At 44.4% G+C, this 23,705-nt stretch overlaps 1 protein-coding gene across 6 annotated transcripts in view; it reads right to left on the bottom strand.

Annotated features, from left to right (window-relative positions):
• meis2a (Meis homeobox 2a) overlaps positions 1 to 883 on the bottom strand; it is a 78,574-nt gene extending 77,691 nt beyond the window's left edge. For 4 of the 6 annotated variants that reach the window (XM_070978739.1, XM_070978740.1, XM_070978734.1 and 1 more), the window contains exon 1: positions 113 to 810. In XM_070978739.1, the coding sequence (XP_070834840.1) occupies positions 113 to 124 (12 nt within the window). In that variant the 5' untranslated portion in view covers positions 125 to 810. Of the gene's footprint in view, positions 1 to 112 lie in introns of all 6 variants that reach the window. The other 2 variants (XM_070978736.1, XM_070978732.1) reach the window with 2 other exon arrangements.
• Positions 884 to 23,705: the final 22,822 nt, after the last annotated feature.

Raw genomic sequence — 23,705 nt, 5'->3', positions numbered from 1 at the left:
GGCTTTGATATGAATACTTTGTAAATTTGCCACCACCCGACAAGAGGTTATCGATACGAGGGCCTCCCTACAGTGGATTTGAACAGGTAAGTGTAGGAGATTTAAAACCTACCCTTTGCGCCATCAGGCTGCGCTCCAATAAACTCCTGAATCTGTCGTATATTTAATATCCCAGTCCCGGTTAGAAAGTGATTTAGAGGCAAGATTCCTTTTTCAACCAACTTTGCGACTTCTCCTATTCGCCAGTGCGGCTCAGTTGAAATCGTAGCATCGGGGAGTTTTGCAATTTTTCTCGTTTTCCCTCTTTCCTCGAAAAAAAAAGAAAAAATGCGCCAAAGTGAAGGTTACAATCGGCCCATCAACAACCTGCATGTAACTAAACTGTCGTGTCTCATGGCTTTTTGCCACTCCAGCTGTCAATCAAAGCCAGAGGTTGTCAAGGTAATGAATGAATGACGGTTGGTGATGATGTTCAAGAGAAGGACGAATCTTTTTAGTCCGTTTTCATCCCGCAAGTCCGCGTCTCCTTTAATGCCTCCAGATCGCTATCTTGTTTTATTATCGCCGTAAAAAAGGAGAAAAAAAGCAGTAGAAATTAAGAGATTGCGATTCAGATCTTTCCTTTCTTTCCCCCGTAGGTATTTCGTCTATCTGGCGAAACTGAGATGAGTGAGTGTCAGCGAGTGTTGGCAGGTTGGCTGCTAGCTTGCTTATAGAAACAGAGTCAGTTCGCAGCGCTGAGCGGTGGGCGAATGAAATGACGGATCCCGGAAGTAGTGGTGGCCATAGCCAGTCCTACAGCAGCTCCAGAAAAGAGAGAGGAGAGACCAAATCTTGTGATATGCAGAGTATATGCGAGGCGCAGGGACGGCTTCAACTCCACACTGGGGGTAAAAGCCAAACCAACACAGCTCCAACTCCCACCCAATTCCTTTTCGCAGAGGAGAGTCCTAAAGAAAAAAAAAAAAAAAAGAAGCAGAAAAGGCTGAATGAGGAAGGTTTACCGGCGCGGACACTTCGGCTGCAACTCCTCAGTTAAATTAAACACACCGCTGACTGAATTATATTACATGAATCGTGATTTAGAGGAAGAAAAAGTTCATTTTAAGGCAGAATTACGCATGACGCACCCAAACATTTACGCACAGATAAACCATAAATATTTCAACCGCCATCCAGCCTGACGTTAAGTGACAGAAGTTAAACAAAGGATTATAAAGCATCTTCAGCGAGAATTATCAGGACATCTTATGAATGCTGAGTTTGACATATGAGCATGACGCTTACTTGTTATCTGTTTTGTGGCTATAAGCCGGTGTGCCTAATATCTCAGTAATACCTCCTAATCTCACAGCTAATTATTGCTCTGGTCGTTTTTAGCAAATTAAACGACACGCAGCACCCCTCTAAGCCCAGAATGAACTTTTCCAAAAAGGAGGGGAAAAAAGCTTTTGAGGAGAAAGTAATTTTTGTATGTTTCTTTCGTCCAATCCCCTCTCTTGATAGAAATCCGTGCCTTACCTCAGAGTAGTCAATTATCAAAGCTCCCCAAGATCATCAATCATGTGAGGAGATTGAAGTTTAGAGGAGGAGCAACGCTCCGGCCATCGATTGCAGAGGAGCCCCTTTTTTGGAGTCTGGGCACTTTTACGCACAAAACAGAAGCAGGCCATCTATCCCCTTTAATATTTAGCTCCATCAGTGCTAATATGGCATCATGGCTGTATTGACAGGTTCTCATATAAAGGCTCCATTTGTGGCTCCGTGACATTTTTGATGGTGGGAATTAATTATTCACAGGTTAGGATTAAGGTGGACACACGCTCAGGGAGATGGGCTGTGGCTACTGTTGGAGGGTCAATAAACTCTCCCAACAAACAAAACACCGTGCAGAGTTGCTCTGGGTCGATTGCAGAAATAGCCAGCTTTTTTTTTTCCTAAGAAAAAAAGGAAAAAGATTTAATAAATGAAGCCGTGACAACAGTTATGTTTGTTGGCATAAAGGGGGGTGGGAAGTGTAGGACTGCAGGGTTTGACAAACGGCTGTGTGGACATTTCAACGTGCAATACCCCGGGAAGGAGCTGCAGAGCGGTGCGCAGAGAGCCAAGGCATTCACCGTCTCCAAGTCTCTCCTGCACTCTGTAAACACAACCAGCCCGGCAGACTCTGCTATTGAAGACTGATATTTTCATAAGCTAAATACTATCGTTCACATTGATTTGTGCACTAACGCTTGACTTTTTTTTCCCATCCTCCTCCTTTGGACAACCACGGTAAGTAGCAGAAACCTTATACTGTATCTACCGCTTTGTTGTGAACGCGCGTCCCTTCGCGGCGCAGTAAAGGGAAAGTTTTGAGGCTGGACTATAAAATAATGCAGAATATGTTTTCCTGTACGCGTCGGATCCGCCGTCAGAGCGCACACCGTCTCCTAAAAATCCAAACGCTGGAGCGCTTTCTTAAATACTTCTAGATCTTGCAATTTTTACCACATTTATAGTGGAAATATGTGATTTGCCCCCGAGGAGAGTGATGTAAACACCCGAAGAGCGTGTGAAAATAGCAGAGGCTAATTATGCGTGTCCAATGCACGGCTCCGCAGAAACACATCCTTCCCTATAAAACTTCCAGCGACGACTCCTACAACGACGTGAAATTTCCAACTCCTTCTTTTGTGAACTATTTATTTGAGTAATTAATGGAAGCTATAAACGCAAGACATCACCATTAACAGCATTTGGAGTTGTGAAACGGCTTAATTTCGCGTAATAACGGCGGCTGACGCGACACGATACGAGTCGGCGTTTCATTTTCCAATTTTATTTTAATCATCATTCACTCAATAGGTAATTAAAATTAATTTTCCTCGTAAACAAGACCTGTGCCAACTTCGACTCCCCTGCCTCTAACCTGGCCGCGCTCACAAGCCAGACAGCACCAAGAGGATCAGCCACTATCACAGACAATCACACTCTTCAAGTAGTTTTTTATTTCTCACAAGTGGCTTTCACGTCGCGACCCTTTTCAGGTGCGCACACAACTAGTGCGCGTAAGAGAAAGAAAAATCAGTGGATGGCATTAACAGGCGGTAAAATTTCATCTGGTGGTGTCAAATTGAGGTCAGTTTAGGGTTAAAGCTCTCGGTGTCCGTGTGGGACATGGCCAGCTGCGTTTGGATTCATTAGTAAGGGAGGGGAGGGAGGGGAGGGATCCATTTCAAGGAAAACACTACTGGGACGATCACCAGGCTAAAGATCCACTGCATGTCACATCCTAAAAGGTGCACCAGGACCGCCTGCATGCGAGCGAGCACCGGCACTGAACTTCCACTCACTCCTCTGTGTTTACTCTTTTTGCAGGACTTACAATCCCTCTGCACCCCTCCCTCGCCCTGCAGGGTTCGGCTGTTCACACACACACACACACACACACACACACACACACACACACACACACACACACACACACACACACACACACACACACACACACACAAGCCTGTTGCTAAATATGGAGAGAAATGCATTGTTGATTTAATTCCCTCAAAAAGATCACTGATATGAAACGGGCTTCAAATCCTCTTAGTGACCTTAAACACTCCTGGAGAAACAATTGGCGCTCAACCGCAGGAACAAATAAAATCGCCCTAATCTTGTTTGTAACTTTGTTCTTCTTTGGCCCTCTTCAGTATTTGAGATTATGTAAATCAGCTAAGCTAATGTATAGAGGCGCCGAGATAAGACTGGATCATAGACTGGCTACTGGAGAGGTTCGGGGGGTACAAACCTTGCAGCCCGTCCATTAAAAAAGGGGGGAAAAAATAAAGAAATGCGTCTGCTGATGCGTAATTTAAATTAAAAGTTTTTATATTTGCACTAATTAGAAGTAAGGCGTTGTCTCGTGGTTCCCAAGTGTGAAGAAGGCAACGGAATAAATCCAATTAATCTCCACAAACCGCATTTCATTTTCCTCCTTCACCTTTGACATATTTTCTAGATTATTTAATTTCTGATTTGTTTATAATAATCCGGCTCCTCGGTGTTTTGCTCGTGCAGAAAGCATTACCTCAGCCGTCTAAATCTGAACTCTTTTTGACCCCGGAGTGAAATGTGACTATAGGGTTTCAGAAAGTGGAGTGAGCAAGTCAAATACTTGTAAAAGTTTCGCGACTAACTGTAAATTCTTCAGCTCCAAAGCCTCATTTTCCCCTCCACCGATTCTCAGAGTCTGGTGTCAGAGGGTTAGTACAGGGAGGAGGGAGTGAGAGGGAGAGAGATAGAGGAGGCCAGCAGTAAATGTAACTGTGGCTTCTCCCTCTGCAGTCTCACCGGCGGCCGTGTAGCGACACCTGGCGGCCGCAGCGGAGGCCGAGCAGTCGAGAGCTTTGCAACAAATGAGAGGAGGCCTACAAAATAAAAGAAAAAAAAAAAGAAAAAGAAAAACTGGCTCAAATATCACCAAATCTGCAAGCACGTGTCAACAAAAGCGTGTTTTTAAATTACAATTAAAGAGATTAAAATCCAGTCATTATTTTCCCACAACATGTAAACGCAGCCTTCGTGTAAAATATCTTGTAAAAAGCGGATTTTGTTTTGGGCAGTTTGTCTAAATCGAGCGCCGCGTGCATTTGTTTCTGATCATATTTAATTTATTCGCTGGCAATGCTGTGGCCATAAATCCGGTTGAACTGTTCACACCCTTCACATGTGATGCTGTTACACGAGTGGGATTTGTGTCACACAAACCAGAAAAACGTGGCCTTTATTAGTCCTGGTTTGCCTTTAATTACGTGTGCGAAAATTACTGTGAATATGCGAATTCGTGACATTTATTCTGTTTATTTTGAACGCACGTCAACACTCATTGGAACCCGGGAAAAAGATGCTTTTATTAACATTTTAATATCAAATATAATCTGGACGTTTTTTTTAATGATCTGCCTTTATACGCATGTTAAAATAAGAAATGAACAAACGAAAGCAGTGAGAGCTCAACTATCACTCAAGATGAGCCCAAAAATGGAAAAAATAAACATTCAGTCGATTCATATTGATCATCATTATGATCAGAAAATATCCACGTTTGAAACTCTTCAAAATTCTTCACGTCCATTAAATTCTTTCACGCGTAAAATATAAAAAAAAATGGCGTTTTTGCTCCCAAACGAATTTCAAATCAAAGTGCATTTTTCCAACGTGTGCAAAAAGAAACGTCTCCCTGTCCAGGCTGCAGCCTGTGTGCCGCGTCTGCGCCGCGTCTGCAGCCTCTGCGCGCAGCCTCCGCTCGGCTCGCCTGACACACTTCGAGCAGGTCACCGCCGAGATTAGAGCCCGTCGTTAACGCCTGTGCCGATACACCAAATGCTGATTTAATGAGCTTGCGTTGGGTGTTTGTCCTAGAATACCTGGTGTGCATGTGTTAGTAACGCGGCAGACTGTAATCCCTGTGTTTGCCCCTTAACACGTGGCTTTAGGGACAACCTTAAACATCCTCAAAGGCGCCTGTGCAGATTTGAGTATGATTTCTTTTTTTTCCCCAGTTAGATTGAGCAGGTCGAAGCCTATAAGGCCCGTATCCAGCCACATTACCAGATGTAATTGAGAGAAGTTTAAGTGGAGGCCGGGAAACCGAGGAGTTAATAGCGGTGACCCTCTTGCTGTGCCTCTGTCGCTCATCATTTATCAGGCTTAAGGGGCTTAAACAGGCAGCACAGACCCACCTTTTATTACATATCAAACCCTCTCTGCCTTATCTACATTATAGGAAATACATGCATCGTTGCCTGTTATGCGGATTTGGAAATAGAAACATGTCCAATAAAGTCGCCCTCCTCCGCTGATCAGAGGAAATATGGCTTTAGGCGCTGCAGAGACAACCCCGCCGCTTTAAGCCTTTATTAAATTGTCTTAATTCCCCTCTCCGCTTTGAAATGAATACAAATTCCCCTCTCGCGTTGTTTGTCCAGTGCGGGAGCGGGGGAACGCAAGTGCGGATGTTTTCACGGTTCCAATATGATTAGAAAGTGAATAAAATTGCAGTTGGAGTTGAAAGCGTGCTGCCTTCGAGTGTCTGCAAACTTGTCCGGATCAGAAATAAGGCACGGAGCGCGGAAACTCAGGGAGGGGGGATCAGGGACGTTTAACAAGGCTGTACGGAAAAGAGATGTGCATGTTTTATCCCAAACTCACGCCGGAGATGTGAAGCAAAAGTACCTGCACGAATGGGAGCTGCTTTATTCATGCAATTAATTAAAAGGTGAGAAAAGGACAAAACGTCTTAGTGAGAAGTTGGGCTAAATTTATCCTTTCTTCTGTGACTTCCGTCATCCACCTTTATTTATAGCCTTAATGAATTTCCTTTATAGGCTGTATAGCTTTACCTCAGTGCACATTTAACCTAAAGGTTTATTTTAGAGATTTAAAAATAGACTTTAAAGTTATTTTTTCACAGCTAAAATTCGTTTGTTTTTTGTTTTTTATTTCATGTTTGGATACAGGAGTGCTTTTTTTTTTTTTTTTCTTCAAGAAGAAGAAATGCTGGCACAGTGTTTCAGTGAAACTTCAGGGCCAAGCCTGAGTTGTGTGCTGCTTTCCTCCAAGGAGAGCTCAGTCAGTCAGCCTGAACGCAGCTGCATTCACATGGAGTGACGGGTTTTGATATTCTAGTCACACAACAGAGTAAACGCTGCTCTCCTATTCAATAAACATCATTGACAAGGTTCCATATCCAGCTATCTGAAACAGAGCTTAACCCCACCGAGCATCAGCATTTGTTTTTATTTGTAAGTGAAAGTTATTTTTATTCCCCCCTTGTCTTTTTAGTCTGCATCTCGTGCTTGTTGTAACAAATCCTGCTGAAAATCTACTGTACATATTGTAAATTTGATGTTTTAATGTAACGCCATTAAAATATTTTGAAGCATATCTTTCTATCTTTTCTTTTTTTTTTGCAAAATGTGGTGTTTTCTGCTTCAGCACACATGCAACACACACACACACACACACACACACACACACCACAGAGGCTATAAGCTAGTCGAATGACTGAACCCAGGAGACTAAAGCTATTCATTTGAGTTCTAATAAACTTGCACTTAGTGTATCTTCCCTCTGAGGTAACCCTCGGTGCCTGACCTCATGCTCGCTCCCCTCGCAGCGTGGGACAGACCCGGCAGAAAAACCACGGGCGAACGTTTAAAAACACGCACAACTTTCTTAACACAACACACTCTTCCTCGCGACTCCCATTTGTTTGAGATGCTTGCAGAAAACAATGCAGGTAAACAAATGCAGACGGTTTGTTTGTGTTTGCGTGTTTTGTTTTTTCCCTTGTTTACGTGTTCCCGTTTCCATCTCCTCTCCGATACCCACAGCCCAGCCCCCCTCCTCCCCCTTCACTCCCTCCTCTCCTCCCTCCCTCAACTCTGGTTCTGCAGGAGTTCACATGATCAAGCATGGTACCCAGGTAATTACCTGGCATTGTCAAATAAAGCGGCCACTGATTCAAATGAGGAGTGAAATATCAAAGACCAGCGTTGCCTTTGCAGCCACTACTTATCCACACAGGAGACAGAGAGGAGATCTGAGAGCTCGGGGACCTGCAGGGAGGCAACAACAACACTCAGCCTTCCCTTCCTGGATAAATATCACCAATGGAGGTAACAGAGCCAAACATGCCCAGGTTCACAAGTAACAGCGTATTTATTTGTATTACATGTCCTACATGTCCATTAATAGCTCGTGGTCTCCTTTACGGCGGCCACGGTGCAACATGAACAAGAGGGATTCTTGCTTTACTCCCAGATCTTCCTGATGTGCGTCCTGCCGAGTCTCCCTCAAAAGGTCAAAGGCTGAAAATTCGCCAATCCGACTGCGCTCCGAGGCTGCCGCAAGCGGAGCGGTCACGCAGTGTTTCCTATCTTCTGTCACGTGGCGTTTATTCTATATTTTTGGATCAGATACAGAGGGAGGAAGAAAGAGAAGCCAGTCGCCGAGATTAGAACTGAGTAGCGCATTAACGTCTGGCACAGCGAAAGTCCAAAGTCCTCAGCTCTAATTAGCTCCGATAACCGCAGCAATCATTTATAATTTGCGGAGTTTGTATTTTATTTTCCTTTTACCGAAAGTTGTGTGAGCTCAAATGAACTTTTTCAACGCGCCGCACGATTCTACATTTACAACATATAATCTAATATTCTGTGTAATTTCTCCCGCTGCGTAATGGGGCCTTGATTCGAGAAGGGCTGACAACAAGACCTTTGACACTTTGACACAGTAAGTGGAAGGTGATCTCAATGAACAATGTCACCGCTCTGGAAACAGCCCCCACGAAAACCTCATTTCGGCTCCCTTCACGTTCGAACTAGACAAGCGGCGTCCTGGGATTTCAGTTGAGCACAGAGAGAGTACCTGTAATTTGACTTGCCACGTCTAAATGGAAGTTGAATAGGTTACATTGTGCAACAACAAATAAAATGCTCACAATGCTTTAGCGGCTGTTTTTCATGGTTGGAGGCGAAATAGGGTTGGTGATGATGTTTGAGTGTTTAATGCTATAAACACACAGACTTCCCTCCCTCTGGCATATGGAAGGCTCCCAGGGACACTTTGCATGTAAATATTCATAGGGCGATGGGATGGGCTATTAATTATTAAGCACAGTAAAGAAGTGTAATACTTCAGCATTTAACACGCAAATCTTATTTCTTATTTGCTGCACCCGAGGATGAACATTTGGAGGTGAAACGAGACATTTTTCACGAAATGGTTCTTGCCGTGCGGCTGAAAACGTAAGTGTGTGCTTAATAATTACGACTTCAGAGAAATAAGAAGTCATGATTCTGAAATAGAGCGCGGGGATGTACGCGATGAACATCTGGGCGAAAAGGCAAAGTCAGTTAAAGTGATCGCAGCAGAGCACAAACGCATTCGTCTCTTCGAGTATATTTTTGATGTAATCTTTAAATCAAAAGCGGTGGCATGACCACTGTAAAACGTTAAGTGTTAGCCTTTGATTTCTCACATACCAAGTGGAACTTTGAGCGCCTCGTGTGGAACTTTCCAGGTGAAGTGCATCGGCGCTCATTCCTGCAGCTCTTTTCCTCGCGGCCTGACAGACTGTCACAGTGTGATGGAGCTGGAGTGGGGCCACCAGTGAGAGGCGGTTAGAGGTCCATACCTGAGCTTCACACTCCAGACATTTGACAACTGAGGACAGAAGCGGTCCTGTGCGACTGGAGAGCCAGATAAGGGGAGAAGCGGCAAACAGTGCTATGCTACACTTGTGGTATAATATGGATTCTGACAGAGGGGAGCGTGTTTAAAGACGCCGCCTTTGGCACCATTATTTGGATGCACATGTGTTCGTCTTCCTCCACGTTGGCTGCGTCTCTGAAAAGCTGCAGATATGAAACAGAACAGGCTTTTCAATTGCGAGCAGGAGGAAAAAAAATGACCTGGATAGCATCAGGTCTTTGAGAGTTCACATCCTGTTGTGCCACTGACAGAAAGGAGCCAGCGATCTCCATCATCTGTGCTGACACGAGGCAAAATCAAAAAGGACACCGCCATCCTGGAAGATCCCCGCAATCCAATTCAGTTCATTTGTGCCCTGGAAAACTCGGCATCATCTGAGTGGAATTGAATTAACAATCTCCCCAGCTGATTTGGTCTTTTTAAAACCCTCATTACACAGAAGCATTGTATATATTATGGGATCCCTTAGAGGAATATGGAACGAGGAGTCTATGTTCATCCTATCATCACCAAGTTGTAATATTATAATCAATTAGCATGGATGAGCTAATTGTCCAATCTCTCACTTGCTAATTAACCCTGGAAATATAAATGGGACAAACTAATGCGCCGCTTTTTAAAGGGGATGCACAAATTGAGCTTGCGCTTTAGTTAACGTGGTCGGTTCCTTCAGCGGGTCGTCAATATGTATGAGCTACATCAAAGCCTAGAGACAGAAATGAGGCCTGCACAAAAGCGGGAACACATTTCAGATCCACAGTATGCAAATGTGTTGGTTTTTGTTGAACTCTGGTGTTTGCATAACTTCGCTTGACACAGTCTACGAGAGCTTTTCTGTGCCACTTGCGCACAGAGTACAAAACACACTGTCCTCTGGGATATTTTATTTTAAAAAGGCACACTCGCAGCTCTGCATAAACACACTGAATTTCAATGCATTTGGCAACACGGCTCTTATTTTCCAAATTGCCGCAGCCTAAATGTGTCTGAAATTACATAATAATTTGACGCGGAGGAGGGGGCGTTTGATGCGAGCTGATCGTTATCACTCAAGTCACACGTGAGCGCGATCGCTGCAGACAAAAGGGTGTCGGCGCTTGACCAAAATTGATGCTGTAGCAGAGCAGCAGAAGTTCACAACGACTCCAGACAGCAGTGAAATACTGAATGAAACACTCCAGGAAAATCAGGGAGATGTTTGCCTGTGTGACTGCACACGCTCGAGTTTCCAGGGAGTCGCCCTCGACTGACTTGCAGCGTGATTCGCGAACGGAAAGCGGGAAACAATAAGCCTACTGTAAAAGCAGCCAGTGATCGAATGTCATTCGATTCAAACTTAAGCATGACAAACACAGAGATCTGAGCAGCTTTGAAATCCGCTGACGTGAAGATATTTCCTTTATTGCAAAGACACTACCATGTGTTAAAAATAAATGTCGCGCTCATACAAGGCCGCTTTTTGTTCACTGCGATGAGCCCGTGATAAGAAACCGGCCCAAAATGGCAGCCAACTTTTTTTTTTTTGTTGTTGTCGCTCCTCGGCTCCTTTGTTCTGCGTTGTTGTCAAATTTGAAATTTAATACTATTTTCCACCTGGCTCCATCTGTAGAAAAGATATCCTGCATTCTCCTTTAATATTCACTGGTTGTTAATTATTAAAGGTATGTATTTGAATTATAAATATACTAGTTATACAGAAGTAGGCAAAGCAGGCATATAGCCCGAGGCTAAATTCCTCCATTACCCATTATTTTCCAGCCTGCCGTCTCCATATGCCTGCCTCCTATTCCTATGTCATCTCAAAAAACACTGAGGCATTCCTTTGTACTTACCTACCCCTCCCCACTTTGGCCACCCGAAAAAAATCTCCCCCTCCATACTTATGTGTGCTGCTTCCTTGAAGTAGGATGTCACACTTGTCTTAAATATAATGAATCACCATCTTCAAGGCATCCCTGGATCCCAAACACTCCCCACAGAAACCTGCCTCGTCCTCCCCCGTTTCGAGCCTTCCTACATGTCACAAATCATCGGCTGTGGAGGGCTCTCCACTAAATCATTAACATTGTCAGAAGTGACTGGGCCAAGAATGGGAAGAGCCCAGAGATGCAGCACAGGCGTACGTATGTATGATGGGAATATGGAATGGTAAACAAAGAGACGCAGCCTTATACCCGCGCTTCCCTTTTCCCCGCCATTCCCCTTTGCCTCCCCTTTGGTTTTCTTTTTTTTTTATTTCTCTCCTCCTCCATGGGATTTCGGAACAACAAGAAAGAGGCGCAGCGCGAGGAAAAGTAAAGAAACTGTCAAAGAAGTTTAACAACTCTTGCGAAATTCTCTACCTCTGTTCTCTTAACTGCTGCGGAGTTTCTCCTTTTTCCTTGGAGTTTCTCCTAAAAGCTCTTTGTTGTAAACAGGCTGTAAAGAACTGCGCTGCGCAATATATGAGATTACGCCTCTGGGCTATTTCGATAACAGGTATCTATGGGTCCACTGTTGATCAAAAATACGACTTCTTTTCCTCACTCGGCTTGTCTGAAACTGTCGCGGCTTTGTTGCCACAGATAATTCTCCTGTCATGCAGCATTATAGTTTGTTCTGTCTTCCTATGCAAGCTCCTCGTGTGACGTTACTTATCAGGCGATTTCCGTTTAATGCTACAGCCACACTCACATCTTCCGCACACTCCTGCCTATGCTATCATCCATCAAAAGGATTACTAATTTTCCTTCAGTTTCCGTAGCTCTCCTAAGAATCTAAAGGATGATTGATAATAGATGAAGGAAAAGCACAGTGGTACTGTTTTTAACCTTGCTCAAGTCATTAATCCGCTTTATACCCATGAAGGTAGTAAAGGAGACAATGAATTAGTCATTAAAGCACAGGTCAGTTTATTAGAATTCCTGATTGAACTGTAAAACGACTTCTCCCGGGCTGCCGGGGCGGACGGAGGAATCTGCGAAACCAGGGAGGAAAAAAAGGAGCTGAGGGAAGCAGAAGGTGGAATTCCTGCACGAGTGCATTTTCTCTTGAAGAAAATGACAGAGGGGTGTATGGGTAGCCATCGTTCACCCGATAAAATAACGCCTAATTAGTGCACGCTGCGTATCAGCACATAGACGAATCACATGCTGAGGATCGTCTGAAAATGATCAAAGTATGGAAATGATGCCGGCAAGGCAGATGAGGAGAGCGCACACACATGTAAACACACAAAACCTGCACTGACCACTTATTTGTCTGAACTTGCTCCGTGTCTTTGCTGCCGTGTAACGTAGCTGATGCGAGCGCTGGCTCATGTTTGTCACCATTTATTAAGCCATGTGGTTGTTGGCTCCACTCCACAGGAAAAGTTCAGTTGGCCTCGGATGTTTGCTGCTCCCTAAAACGGAGTAATGAGCTAATGACCGGTGGGAGGGGGTCGCGCTGGGACCCGGCTGAGAGGATGTAATGGATAGGATCAAACCATAACATGCCTGGAGTTGCCACTGTTAAAGAATGGATTCAGTCTGCGGGAGCATCACCACATGGATGCCATGTCAGAAAGGGTAGAAATAAATTGAAATTTAATCTACAATTGTGATCAAGAAACGTCGCTTTTTAAAAATCTATATCTATTAATGTTCTGAGGATGATCACAGGAGCACCTTTCACATTAATATTCAGAAATCACTTTGTATAAACAAGTGTTACGCGTCACAGTTTGTAAACACCAACTTCCACTCCCAAATAGCCGACACACATCCCAGTTATGAGAATATGACAACTGAGATACGCCATTATTAGCCTGAATTCTCAGGCATGTAAACATCTTAGTCCATTAAATGGTGATTTTTGTGGCCTGTGTCAACTCTGTTTCCATGGCACAAATGCAATATTGTTTATTTATGTAAACAAGAGTGTTTGTGAATGGGATATGAAGCACAGTATAAACAGCCTATGCTGATATCGCCGTGCATCATGTTAAGCATGTAAGATATGCTTTAAATTCTGTTAAAAAAAAAGTGTGTATTATATACTCTGCTTGAATTGTGAGCTTGTTTTGAAACCAATCACAGCCCCCGAAGGCTTTCCAGAGCTGATCGCGAGATGTCATGCGAACCAGGAAGGCCACTTGTCACAGTGGTGGGCTTCAGACGAGCTGGCGGGGCTCGATGTTTTGTCTACGCCGCAAGAACCGAACTGAGTCACTTTCAGGAACGCTTGAATCAGCCACACCAGGTGCTTCGTGCACGTGGGCACGCGGCCTCCACTTCCACCGTGGTGATTTCTTGTTTACAGTCATGTCTGCAGACTGTCATCCCGGTCTGTCTTACTCTCTAACTAAATGGAACTTTCATTTCCTGGTTTGCAAACGAGTCTCTCCCTCTGCTTTTGTTTGATATTTATTTATTCAGTTTATGTGACAGGAACAATGCACATTAATCAACATCTCAGCTTTCACATCACTGTAAATGTGTCAGGCCCTCTCTCTCCCCCCTTCTCCTCCCTCCTCCCCTCCTCTCACTCCTGCTCCCCTCTCTTTCCTCACAGCAGAGTAGCCTCAGCGCAACTCCAATCAGCAAATCAGCACCGTAACTCTAATGAGTGAAATTGCTTATGAGGGGAATCTGTTTCCGATGGTGGGCCCGATGATTAATGCGCACTGACAACGTGTCTTTCCTCGAGGAGCTTTGCTGGGCCATGGCAGCTGTGTGACGCCACCTCCTCAAAGATGCCCCCTCTTCCTCTGAGAGGCTGACATCCCACAGGGAGAGGGATAAACTGGAGATGCTGCCGAGGATCTACTGAGGACATTATACACCACAGCTCCCCACCGAATACCATCGTAATGGTAGAATGTGCTCTTTAGAGTTGTGATATGCTGGCATGAAATATGTAAAGGTTGCTTTCTAGGTTAAGCTGAGATGAGATAAAACTACTGTACCTGCACAGCCTGATTGTGAAGATGAGCTGCATGGGTCATAAAGTTTGTGCAATTTTACTGTTACACCAGTTTCAGAAAGATGGAATTTGTTATTTAAACCTCAAGTGCGAACTTTTGTCCCCCCCTTCTGGCAGTGGGAGCAATTATACAAACACTGTCGACAGGATTATGACTCCGTGCTCCTAGCGGCTGTAGACTCCGTCCCTGTGGTCGTTCTGCAAAACCAATCAATGCTGGTTGACGTGAAACACATCGCTACCAGGGTGCTAGCATGCAAATGTTAGTGAGATAAACATTCTCAGACACTAAATAAAAATATTAAACACAAATCCATAGGATCGTTGCATCGTCCAGGAGAGTCCTGTGTTTCTATGTCAAGTAACTTCATGAAAATAATCATTTGAAATGGGAATACAGAAAGGGGAAAAAACACATCTGGAACCAGTAGCTCCTCCCACTCTATGGCGGGAAGTGATCATGTGACATGATTGGCTGGCATGACATGCCATTTTGATTGGCTGTTGCAAGAACAAGAAGAGTGTAGTGTAGAAGAGTGTCCTTTAATCTTTCAGGTATTTGCTTTGCATCAACATAAACAGATCCTGTTGTATTCATTCAACAATACATCGACCGAACATTTTTCAGCAGTGGCTGTGAGTGTCCCACCACAAAGTACTTCATATGAGGGAGAAGTGGTGGCCGCAGTTCACCTCTGGCCTCAGCTGTCCAGCTGTTTCCATTTCATCATGGGTGTACATTTCACCAGGCTCCCGCTAATGCTGAGAGATTGCTCACAACTAATGGACATTCATGAACGTCTTATTAATGCTACATGAAATTAGCTGTTGTCTGGACAATTGTTTTTAACATGTAAGATGATAGCAGCAACAGTCACACCCCTCTACTGACCGAGTGGGGTCTGCAGTTTGAAAAGATGCATTTATCCATATATTATTTGCCATGAAAGTATCCTGCATACGTCTGAATCTGTTCACGTTGTAACCAGTGCGTTGGCTGTACAGCATGTGACGAGTCTGGATTAATAAGGAACGATTCATCTCCATACTTCACACCTCAGGAGAATTTCTGATCTACCATAACCATTCTGTAAATTACATTACACAGACTCTGAAACACTTATCCTTGGTTTGTAAGGCTCTAATGTAACATGCACCATTATCAAAGAATTTCTACCTAACGACCCAACTAACCCGAACACTCCTTTCCTCATTCCAAGCAGATGAGATGAGACCCCACTGAGCCAATGAGCTTCAACAAAACTGGCTTGATTGCCAGGGCTTTAGCGTCAATGATCCTGGAATAACAAGGAGCATATTGTACCATCAGCACAGGGCTGCACAGCCAGGCCTGTTCCAGGTTAACAGGCTCTCAGATGCCTGGGCTCAATGATGGAGGTAATGACATTCTCATGATCCAGCATTACAGGTGAATAGGCAACCATATGGACAGAGGAGACTGGAGAGAGGCAGGAAGCTGCGCAGCAGAACAACTGGACATCTTATACGTTTAAATAATGTGTGAAATTACCCTGTGATAAGAAAAAATGGGGCTAATATAATCCTAAATCACAGTACATGATGAACGATCTTTATATGATATTCTCTGTTGACTGTAAAGTTTAACAAAACACATGATATTTTGATCAGGAGTGACTAATGGTGAGAGATTAACAACCATAAATATGCTTTGGCACCGTGTCTATGAGGCACATGTACGTTATCAGCTTGCAAGCAAGTCATTATCACAGTGAGACCACTGATGCTGCAAAGCATCCCCGTCAATATTTTGAGTGGCGCAGCAGTACTTTGCACAACTCTATATGAAGCGCATTGTCACTCATTTTCGAGCACGGAAAATCCAGTTCTTGTCATTTCCATTGTAAAGACACCTCATCAGCTTGTCCCCGCCAGATGCTACAGGGGTGGCAAATGACTGAAAAAAGAATAATCGTTTCGATTATTAAGATATGACTGACACCAAAACAAAGCGCAGTCACAGCGCATTCATTTTTAATTTTCCACAAGTTTTTAATCACAACACATGACATCTGTTGCTGGGAGGCCTCGGATGCGAGCAGGATGGAAAAAGCACATGTGGCTCCATTTGCGGCGTGTGCGTAACGGTGTGTTTATATGTGGCTTCATGCATGTGTGCATACATGACTGCTTGCACATGTGTACTGTTTGTGTACATAAACGCTTCTATATATGTTTTATTGTCGTGTCTATGGTAAATTTAACAACATACAGGCACTCAGCTGCCAGTTTATTCGTTAAAGCTGCTGCAGTCTGACAGCAGTCCTTTAATAAATTCAACACCTCTCTGAAACAGCTCCCACAAAAGCCGTGAAGGCAGGACTTCTTGCACCACTGCTGCCTTAGACTGCATTACTTTGAACAAGGCGTACCTAATAAACTGGCGACTGAGCGCACATGCACCTGGCTTGACAGTGATTGTGATCGTACAGAGGAGAGGTAGCACTATCATTGCTTTACATATCTGCCTGTCTGCTACCACCGCTCATGAGCTCCGTCCCCGTCGCTAGCCGCCATGGGAGTTCAGATAATGTTCCTTGGTTGGCAGAAGACAGGTTGATAGCTGTCAGGGACAGAAACAGAATAAATGACAGGGTTTCATTGGGGCGCCTCTAAGGCGCATTAGGGACCTCGGGAACCCTATCCCCAAACACGGGATGAAGAATCATTTTGTCACAAAGGCGCAGGGTCGCCCATCACTGTCTAATGCATGTCTTGATTAATCGCAGGGATGGATCAACATTATGTCCTATTCAGGGTGATGCTTAATTGCCTCCGCCATCCAACTCATCCATTGCCCTAATGATTGTGCGTCTGCTCCCTTGGACACATGGTTAGTCTGGTGGACTGTAGCTTAGCAGGACAGGACTCCCTTAAACATCATCACCAGCTGAGAGCTTACCCTCACCAGACACCTTTACCTCCCCCTAACCGTGAATATGTGGATAAATGGAGCTGGCTTCATCGCCCGCAGCCCTGTGTTTATATTCTCAGCAGAATGTCTGCGAGTGTTAATGTATGTAGATTTCATTTCTGATGAGTGATTATTTGACTGCTCATTTTGCCTGAGATTTATGGCACTCTCTCTATCTCCTGACTGCAGTGCCACTCTTATCTTTAATAAAAGAGATGAGGACATTAATCAGGTTTTGTTGGCGGCCCTTACTAAGACATTAAATGTATTGTATGGGGTAAGTAAACACGCTTCACATCCCTCTCTCTCACAGTCAAGAGAGAGGGAGTGAGGGAAGGAGGGTGCGGGACAGAAAGAGGCGAGCGAGGAGGAGAAAAAAAAACCCTCATTATATTTATCATAATTTCACATCTGCTGTTTTTGAAGCAATGTACCATGAGCCCATAAAGTGTATTACAACTGTGCATAAATTCAACTGATTTGTGGCTGGAGTAGCTAATTCCTTGAGTACATTTTAGAAAAACAAGCACTGAGCCCTGAAATTGCAATTCCATAAAGGCTTTAAATTACTGAGTACAGAATCAAGAACTTGCCTGATGTGCTGCGCATGGTGACCGTGTTATAGGGAAAAGCAGCGCTCCCCGAGATAGAGACAATAAAACCTGAGATGAGTGAGCCATATACTCAAACAAAATAAAGGAAGAGAAGATGGGCTGGCTCTGTGATGAGGGGGAGTGACTGTCCCTGCATCTCATTTTACCCTTTTAACCATGAGGACGCATTTGAGAGGACACATTTCGTTTTTTTTTTCACCCCCCTTGCCGCCATAATATCTATCTCTTTCTACTTCATAACTGTGGAAGAGTTAGTGGATGGATGCCAGCGCTGCATGCAAAGCCTCATTCTGAAGCAGTTAAAATGAAATGAATCTCATCATTAGCAGGGAGGGGAGGATGTGTACTGTGGGACACTCCCTGACAACAGACAAGAACGCTACCAGACAGACACACTCACAGCTATGGGAAATTCATACTCTCCACTCCAACTGACTTGTATGTCTTGGCAGCGGTTTCTCCGCAAATCAATAAAAATCCTGGACCCACATTTGATACAAAGCCTTATTTTGTTATCATGCAAAGTTCAGGTGTCACGCTGGCTCCGGTCGTATTAATATTTCATGTCATTCACTCCAGCCACTTTCTCTCCCTCCTCTCATGCACTTCCATGCCATCACCTCCTCTATCCCCCTTCGCCGCCTCTCACCTCCCCGCTTTCTTCCTCCTCCATCTAGAGCCATTTGGGATCGGCACTGAACAAGATTTTCATATCAGGTAAATGAATATCTTTATCACAGAGGCAGGAGCCGGGATGCTCGGGGAGTTGGAGAGAATAATCACACAGAGCAAACAGTCTTGGGGCAACAGAGAGGCACTCAGTAATAACAACCTCTCTCAGCCTCCCACATTGCTCTCTGTGTACATCTAAATAGCCTGCTTACTGCAGCGGATGCTGCAGGATCAATGGCCTCGCTGTGGCTTAGTGCTGACCTTTGACCTTTCATAAGACTATAGGAAAAAAATGAAAGGCTACAGCTGCATTCCGACTGTCCTGACATTTCTGATCAACTTACAAAACACAAGTGTGAGTGTTTTTGGTAGAATTGAGACATGTTGGCCACATTTTTAGCCATGCTAGCAGCATAGCTCCAGGGATGGTGGGCCTGCCTCCCCCTGTGGTCCAGACTGAAATATCTCAACAGCTATAGGATGGATTGTTATGCAATTTTGTACACACCCTCCTCTTCCCTATAGGATAACATCTGTTGACTTGGCTGACCCCTTTGACTTGAACTTTTATAGTGAAATAGTTCAACAACTTCTCACTTTTTCTTTGAAATATCTGAACGTCTAGCAGACAGATTGGCACAAGAGTTTGCACAGTCATTCATGGTTCCCAGAGGATGAACCCTAATGACACTGATGATCCCCAGAGGTTGACATTTTTGGGTTCAGAGAGAAATTTCTCAACAACCACACACATTCATGTCCTCCTCAGGGTGAACTGTAAAACTCTGACTTTTCATCTAGAACCACCATGAGGAAAAAAATGCATTTCATCCACTCGTAATACTAACTAATTACCCTCAGCTGTAGCCTTCTTTGTGTTTTAAGCTTGTTGATGTTCAAAGCATCGCTGTGCCTACTTGCAGCCTCACAGAGCCACCACCATGGCAGTAAAATGTAGTTTAGCTCCTTGTTTTCACCCATTTTTCACACATTACATTATTTATGACACCGATGTGTGCATTTCAATAAAACAAATGTTTAATGAAACCTAATTAGTCATCCAACACTGGAAGACTAAAATATTTCATCACCACTGTGGGTAATGTTAGTCAGCATTATGGAGGTTTGAATAAATATGCTAAATCAGTTTGTTTAGATTTTACTGGTTGGCTGACGTTTCATTTACCTGTGAGAAAAAAATCGGGCGCGACGAATTCTTTTCCGATGTGGAGTGCAGAACAAAAAGCAGGCTCTTTATTACAATGCCCAATAATAGTTGATTTAATGGCAATAAAATGTGTTCATTAGAAGGTTATAGTTAAGAAATATTGAAAGTATACCTAAAAGTGTCAGTTTTATAGTGAACGAACAGGATAATATAATCTAAAAAGGGTGTGATTATATTCAAGTCTTGTCCTCCAGCATTATCTTGGAGCTCATAAAGAGATGAAATTTAATATGATGCTTTCCGTCAGTTTAATTGAATTTTAATTGCCACTTTGGACAGAGGGTTTAGATCCAATCAATAAAATATTTAACTTTTGGGGCTTTGATGTGGAATGGTCTCCCTGTCGCCCCCGGTGCAATGCATCCTGGGACCGGCGGGTATAAAAAGCCTGTTTATGAGCTGAGGTAAGCCAACACCTTGCTGTTTTCTATAGTGTTTCGACAGAATGCAGTGGATAAATAAGACACGGCGAACAAGCTGAGATTCCATTAATTACACCGGCGTGGAAGAGCGGTCGGTCACCTTCAAAGGAAGGCCTTTAATGTGCCAGAGCTATAAATATTTTGAAATGTCACACCTTGGGAAGACAGCATCAGGCCAGAGCCGGGGTGATAAATCAGAGCCTGAGAAGAACCAGGAAAGAAAAGATGGCTCTTTGGTATTTTAGAAATAATTACTGATACAAAAGGGGTAATGAATGAGGCCATAAATTATGCTAAAACAGACCATTAGGAGAGGATTAGTTTATAAAACTCGTAGCTGCTCCTTAAAATTACCCTCTCAGAATATCGCCTATTTTACTCCATCCATAATTCATGGAAATAAAAAACATGTATGCACAATATCACATTCTGTTGATTAATGCTAAATTAATTGATTTTGTTCTGCTGCTTTTAATGAGGATATTGTTCTTCCAAAGATGCCAGATATGACATCATCATAACAGTTTAATGCCAATGTAATAATGTCCATGGTCAACTTTTATGGCTGCTACTAAAATCTGCAATAAATCAGCGCGTCCTTTACTTTTTTCTGAGTTTGAGCAAGTTTAGAGCAGGTTTTCTCCGAGCTGGAGCGGGTACGGCCCGGACAGAGACCCATGTCCTGTATGTGGGCCAGTCAGCATCACCACTATCACACACAGTTATAAATCTGAGGGAGCCTTGGTTAGCCTGCTGCACGGATGGAAGGAATTTATCCTCATTCCCTATAGAGAGAGCCTGGGAGAGAAAAATGACACGGCCCATCCTCTAAGGCTCATAAAAGTCTAAATTAAATATCAAATGGAACCACTGATGGATAGCGTCCCTTCCATGGATCCCCAGCGCCGCCTCTGCCTCCACTCTCTGACACGACAGGTGCTGCTCACATGACTGGAGAGCCAGACAACTTTGTTAGCGGGATTGTTCTCGGTTCAGTGTAAAACTGCGGCGTACAAAATGAGCGAGTCGGGTAAGTGAACGCAACAAGGCGCCATTATTCCTCCCTGTTTCCTGCCATAGCTGGAACCTCCCTTCCTTTCACAGGAGTCTTAAATATTGTGCATGTATGACTGAATGAGGATGTTTCTTCAGACGCCTTAAAAGTGCAATTTGTCACATATCTGAATTACAGAATATATGATTCTCTGTATCCATATTTATAAACTCATGATTCTCCCATCCTCAGCAGAAGAGCACTTCTAAAGACTGCTGTCAGGCGGGAACACCTCATTGGGAGACACTGTAATACTAATGCCAACACCGCCACAATAGCTGGCGCTATCGCCTGGCTAAAACTGTACATTATGAATCATCAATTGTCGCCCTGCTTTGTATTATCCCCAGAGAAAATCCCAATCTGGGCTTGAGCCCACGGCTGATGGACACCCCATTATTCACTCGCGCTTCTTCAGCTCTGAGACAGGAGTGGGGATAGGCAGTAAAACGACGGCCTTAAGATTAATCCTCCGCTCTTTCTCCTGCTTCCCGAATCAGAATGAAATAGAACATTCCCTTCCCTTAATCAAAAAGTTTTTATCATCTCCCCCCCTCTCCAACTCAGGAAGTGGGGATAATGCTCGTTCCATTGCTCGTCCTGTGAATTGACATTGGGGAGGGTGATGAGAGGGATCTGCTCTTGCTGCCTTTTGTACTGTAACAAGGGAGCACAATTTAGATGAGCCGGTGGTCGTCGATCAATACGTGTATTATGTCCTGTACGATGCACCACACAAGCCTTAATAATGGGGTTAGCAATCCCTGCAAACCTTCACAGCACCCACGTCACTGAACGGCCTTCACAATTAAGATAATAACACGGTGGAAGTCAAACAGAGCAGAAGTTCACGGTGCTGCCGTGCAATGAGGAAGGACTTAAAAATAAAGGCTTTTGCTGCAGGTTTACGTCAAATATTGCACAAGAACTGTGCTCATAGACCAATTATATCAACCAAATAAGAGCTTAACACTTCTTTTTTCCCTTGCTCGTAAGGTGGAGGATGTGTAGCACCAAGTGAGATGTGATTTGGTTCTCAGCGAGGTCACAAGCATCAGGTGAGCTGTGAAGTTGTGGTCACAGTCACCTGAGTCTCGCCTCACGTGGCCAGCCTTGACGAATCCTCGATGCCATCACGCCTGGCCCCGCATCACTTAGCAGAGGGGTGTGAATTTGTTTTCACCCAGGCGTTAATGAACTGTGGGCTTTGTGGGCTTAATGAGAGCGCGCTTCTATTGAGGAAAGGTACCTGGGAGGATAATAAGAGCTCGCGATTGAGGAGCGTCTCCCTTTCAGCAGTTTAGGAAATGTTTTAACAAAAAAAGGGGCTGTTGATCGCTGCTGCTGCTGCTGCTGCACTTCATCTCTGACCTGCCAAATCAGCGGCGTGAGGAAACAAGACTCCGGGAGTATTCGTCATCCATCAAGAACACGCAGTTTTGTGCCACGGCTCCTGGCTTCCAGCCAAGTCTAAAGCGACTCATTGTACAGCAGCCAAAAGACAAAGGCAGCTCCCCCTCCGCTCTGCGAGAGCAGTGCGTGGAGGTGTGGGTGGTTATGCAGATCACTAATTGTACAGGCCACCGGGGGAAGAGAGAGGGGAATGGCAGCCTCTCTGCAAGACATGCCGAGGGAGGGGAGGGACGGACTGGTGTGAGCTACCCTCCCTTCGCCGTCTCCCTCTCTCTCTTTCTCCTTCTTTTTCACTCTCTCTACCCTAAATTGGCAGCTGGCAGGCAAATGAATGCGGTGTGAAGTGAGCCCACTGAAGTGCAGGGTCCTGCTGTTCAGGCAACAAAGGAGCTCCATGCGAGACATCTGCTGTTCAGTTATCAGAATACATTTAGTCACGTGCCTCCCTTCCCTCGCTCTTTCTCCATTCCTCTTCCACCGCGGCCCCGCAACATCCATTCTGTCAACCGAGAGCTGAGCCTTTTCTTTCTCCCCACTTCTCTTCACCGGCATTCTTCTTCAGATCACTCCTCCGCTGACACTCCCCCCCCCCCCCCCTCGCCACCCCATCCCTTTCTCATTCTCTCATTTGCCACCGTAATCCCTCTCTCCACCTCTTCTTTTGCTGCCTTTATTTAAACAGTTTAGGTCTGGCAGATAACCCCGGAGTGCTTCCTATCTGGTCCAAAATGCGTCAGCCCTGTGTGAATGATCACAAGACGGCCTGAGGAAACGGCAGGCTGAATCTTAATGAGCCACGCTCGCACAAGCAAAAGTAAATTGAGCTTACCACCATGATAAATTAACCTAATGAATGCAATTGTTTTGTGGCACGCTAGCTTGGGCTGGAGCCAGATGGTCAATACTTAGTGCTGAGTTTTGTGGCTCCTGAGTTTCTTTCCTGCTCAAGAAGGCATAAAGAAATAAAAAGCTTTAAAAAATATCTATTTTATTTAGTTACTTTTGATATTTCCTTTTCAATTCTAAATTGTCTTCATTTTTTCAGTTTAACACCCGTGAATTTGTTTGCTGTCAGTGAGCATCCATCCGGCACCTTGGACCAGGGCCCTGCAGCTGAGTAAAACAAGCAACTGTGGTGGCATGACAGGGG

This window comes from Chaetodon trifascialis, chromosome 14, assembly GCF_039877785.1.
Source record: "Chaetodon trifascialis isolate fChaTrf1 chromosome 14, fChaTrf1.hap1, whole genome shotgun sequence".
NCBI lineage: Eukaryota > Metazoa > Chordata > Actinopteri > Chaetodontiformes > Chaetodontidae > Chaetodon > Chaetodon trifascialis.
The sequence above is the reverse complement of the archived record's forward strand: the minus strand, read 5'-3'. Positions and strand labels throughout refer to the sequence as shown.